Raw genomic sequence first — 4,554 nt, forward strand, 5'->3', positions numbered from 1 at the left:
TTGTTGAAATATGAGACGACTTTCAAAAACATTAAATAATCTTACAGACCTCAAATTTTGAACAGTAGTGTATATTTCTATAATTATTTAGATAATTCCAGTAAATATTTATATAGGTATTTAAAACACTGATTATATGATTATGTATTATATTAGATATGTAGTTAATTATTATTAATTAATATTTAGTTAATTTATATAATTATTTAAATCATTTTAATATCTTGGTACACTGCTAATATGAGTGATAGGAATGTTGTAAAAATATAAAAAAAATATTTTCCACAGGGATCAAGAAAAATTCTGGCAACATGTTCACTCCAGAGATCATATTGTTGGCAAGTCACGGTGCCAATCTCTTCAGAGCAAGTGATTCACCTGGGTGCTCATCATCCAATCGCTATATCTCCCAATATACATCAGATATCTGATTTTGTGTTCAAGGTTATTGATTTTCTCTCACTATGATTTATTCTTCATCAGACCTCACTCTGCAGCATGTTGACATTAAATCTGAGGTAATGATGCTCCATTTCAAACCTTCTCTTGTGATTCCCTTTTCAAAAGGCCCCACTACAGTAGTATCTCGTATCTCGTTCCAAGTACTAAGGTTACCATTATGCTGATTTGTTTAGACCAGAATGAGAGAGGAAGATGAAGATCTTTTTACTTATCATGCCGTGTTTGCCAATATCCTTGGAAGTCAATGGCTACCGTCAACTGTCTGGTTACCAACATTCTTCTTTTTTGTTCAGCAGAAGAAAGAAACTCATACTTGAGGGTGACAGAATTGATTTTTGGGTGAACTGTCCCTTTAACCCTGTATTTACAAAGAAACGCTTAGAACTGGCCGGAACAAAGCAATGTTCGGACACCAGACTACTGTAAAACAAATACCAATTATATGTTTTGCTAGAAACTACCCATGCGTCACTAATCATACAGTTTTGTTTTCCTCAGAATACTTCGTCACAAAGAATAGTATTGTGTATTGGTCTTAAAGGTCATCTGGATTAACCTCATTGAAGACTGAAAGCAATGGGCAGCTTTTTTCCAGTGGTATCGATGAGCTGCTGCCATATTTGAAATGAGCATTCCCATGCAGCCTTAGCTAATTGTGCTGAGAAAGAGTGAATGAATAATTCACAGGCAACTAGAGGGTCAGTAAAGCGTACTGCATGTGTGTGTGTGTTGTGATCTCACTCATGACTAATCTCGCTCGGCTCGGACGTTTTCTTTGTCCCTTTCCTATAGTACCATCATCACCATGGTGACGAATTTGAATGCCCGCTGGCATGTTGAGTCACGGCAGTCTGGTGTTCATACCTCACAGCACGAGCTGAGTATGCAGAAGCTTAGAATGGACTGATGTCACTGAACATGCAAAGGGTCGCCCTCTTTGATTGTTATTTTGAAAATCAAAGCCTTAGATTTGGCGTAAGCATTACATCCTGGTCATTGTGCCTATTGTGAAGTCAGTTATCTAGTTTCGGACTCCAAGGGCCAAACCTCTATCACAATACTAACAATGAGTCACATTCAGCAATTATTCAGAAAAAACAAAAAAGCTGATTAACACATTTTTATTTATTTTATCATTTTTTTGTATGCATCAATAAAGCCTTTTCCCAGTATAATTTAGCTTTTCTAATGAGTAATTACATATCTATCAAATAATATTTATTTAAATATAATTCTTATGTAATATTCCAGGCTTTTAGACCATTTTGTTACTATGAGATGAGCAGCTATGTTAACCGATTATAAATATTTGTATAACTAAATCAGAAAATTACATTCAAAATTACATAATCATTACACTGAAATCATTTGAGCGCATGTAACGACAATAAACACTGCCATACCTATTATCATTAACACCAGTTTGGCTCATTTGGTATTTACACAGTGTGTGTTATGGAATATCAGATAGGATAACCAACTCGCAGTGCCTTTTTGAGGCAATTGATGCTCTTTATCCATCCATAATGGCACGTGGCACTCGTACTGGTTTCCTTTAAAAGATCAGAGGGGTTTCTGGGAAAACTGATCATTTGTTCATACGCTTTATTTTAGGCTGGTACACTTGGTTGACTGGGCTCCATATTGTATATGTCAGGATGCTGTAGTTGGTTTTCCGTCTCAGTCGTCATCGTCCACATGGCCGTTCACCATCCCTGACTCCCAGCGCTCGAGTAATAGATTTTTCTGCCTTGGGATCGTTACTGTTTTCTGTATTCATCAGAACATTCGAATAAGAACATTAGTAAGTGCATTTGAAATTGAATGCTTTTAGCTCACATAACATACACTCTCAGAAAAAAAGGTACAAAAGTGGTCACCTTTTCGGAAGGTACAAAAATGTAATGTACACTTTAGGTGCTAAAATATACATTTAGGGTACTTAAATGCACCCTTTAGTGTTAAATAAGGTACAAATATGTACCTGTTGAAAGGGTACCACCCCAGTAACAGCTTTTGTACCTTTTTTTCTGAAAGTGTTGGCTGAAAGGCTAATTTGGTCAAAATGAAAATTGTCATCGTTGACTAAACCATGTGTTGTTTTAAACCAATTTGACATTTTTCCTTAATGAAGGAGATATTTTGAAGAATATCTAGACTGCTCTTTTGCAAACAATGAGACCAAAGGGTGACCAGAGACTGTCAAGCTCCCAAAAGCATAATTAAAGTGGTCTTCTAAAGGCAAATTGAGTTGTTATGCACTGAAAATTGTCTCAAATTTCATTCATATTTGCACATATTCAAATATGGCACATAAGATTTGATGTCAATGCTGCCATATATTGTAACTGGTTCTCACATGTCACATAAGTGCTCACAGCACACAAATTTGAATATGCGCACATTCAAATAAGGACATTTGAGTTAGATTTGAGAAGTGAATACATTTGACTTTTCACTTAATAACAATGTAAAGGTATCATATAATATATTGCACAAACCTCACTTTTTTGGTCATATTTGGAGTCTGACAGCCCCTGGCCATCATTCATTTGTTCTATGTGAGAGAACAGAGTGAACTTCCTGTCTAACGTCTCCTTTTTGTGTTTGAAAAATTAAAGTCATAAAAGTTTGGAACGACATTTGGGTGAAAAAATGATGACAGACTTTTCATTTTGGGGTGAATTATTCCTATAAATGGGAAAAATAAACTGGAGCAGCACATGCAATTTTAACTTCCTCATATATCAAGGTAGGCACTTTTCTCTAAGCAAACAAGACCTGAGATGAACTGAAAAAAAACCCCTCTGTCTTCAGATAAAAGTGTTCACTTGGCAACACCTATTGGTTTTGATTGTGCTGATTGTGTTGGTTACATTATACTTCCCTGGCTGAGGCGAATGATTCAGTGGTAATAGTGATAATACAGTCATGACATAATCTTGATTCTAAAGAATGCAGCTAGTATGAACTCTGCTCTGAACTCTCATTATATGAAGTAAGATAAGCTATTTTTCAGCAGCTTCACATTTAAGTGTGCGTGGTTGTGTTTGCACAGGGAGTGCGACTGAAACTTTGATACTCCTTTGATTACCTATTGAAAGGTTGAAGAGCTTTGGTATCTGTTTATTGTTCAGGTTAAAACCTCAATTCATGGACTACCGAATTCAAAATTTGAACCTCAGACCTTTGGGTTACCACCAGCCCAAAACTTTAACCACAATGCTACCAATACCAGCATAACTGAGACATACACATTTAGTCCCAGAAAAGAATATAGTTAAGAACACAAATGATGCCTTTTAAAAGAGATTCAAACAAAAAGTCCTCTACCTCTGACAGTTGTCTTTGTTCTAAATCAGCTTGGGGCGGTGGCCACGTTAAGTCCAGTTTTCCAGTGGATTGACGCACTATAAGCAGAAGACAGATGTTTATTTCAGTGAATGTAATGTATAATCCATTAATGAACTGGATGTTCATGACAATATGCATGCATAATAATCACTGAGTGAGAAAACAACAAAGTACGGACAAATAGGCACATATTTTTCTTATAGTATCATTTTATATTTCTCTAAAAAACTTATTTCAAGTATTTAAAGCATTTATATTGAGATTTAGATGAGAAACATGAATGACGGTGTCCAAATATAGCAGGATTTGTCACTATGAAGGGCAATGAATAAAAAAATTTGAAGATTTATTTAAAATATTACTCAAATATTTACTACTTGAACAGACCCACGGTTCATACAAGTCACTTCTATTGCATCACATTAGTATAAAGTTATGACACCGGCAATACTGGTCTATAACTATTAGCTACCCTTACAAAAATGTACCATGGTTACCGCAGTTTCCTCAAAATTACCATAGTTAATAAAAGTTGTTGTTATTACAGTAACACTAAATTGATATTGGCCACCACCAGTCAAGGAAGAATATAAAATGACTGAAGGATTCTGAAAATATTTCACTCTTATTAGAAGGTGATACCGCACAAATTTTGATTTTACAGCAGGAAAAATAAATGTACTATGACATTTTGGCAGAAATTGTTATGCTGAATAATTGTAAAGGATTGCTCTTCCG

The 4,554-nt window shown here is 35.3% G+C and overlaps 1 protein-coding gene across 1 annotated transcript in view; it reads right to left on the minus strand.

The window, feature by feature from the left end:
• Window positions 1–816: 816 nt before the first annotated feature.
• The window catches only part of misp3 (MISP family member 3), a 9,202-nt gene continuing 5,464 nt past the window's right edge, over window positions 817–4,554 (minus strand). Inside the window, exons 3-4 of the mRNA XM_016473380.1 lie at window positions 3,796–3,872; window positions 817–2,232 (exon numbers count right to left, since the gene is read on the minus strand). Coding sequence (XP_016328866.1) covers window positions 2,143–2,232; window positions 3,796–3,872 — 167 coding nt within the window. The 3' untranslated portion in view covers window positions 817–2,142. The remainder of the gene's footprint in view (window positions 2,233–3,795; window positions 3,873–4,554) is intronic.

The sequence above is a fragment of the Sinocyclocheilus anshuiensis genome, unplaced genomic scaffold (assembly GCF_001515605.1).
Source record: "Sinocyclocheilus anshuiensis isolate Anshui unplaced genomic scaffold, SAMN03320099.WGS_v1.1 scaffold648, whole genome shotgun sequence".
Lineage (NCBI taxonomy): Eukaryota > Metazoa > Chordata > Actinopteri > Cypriniformes > Cyprinidae > Sinocyclocheilus > Sinocyclocheilus anshuiensis.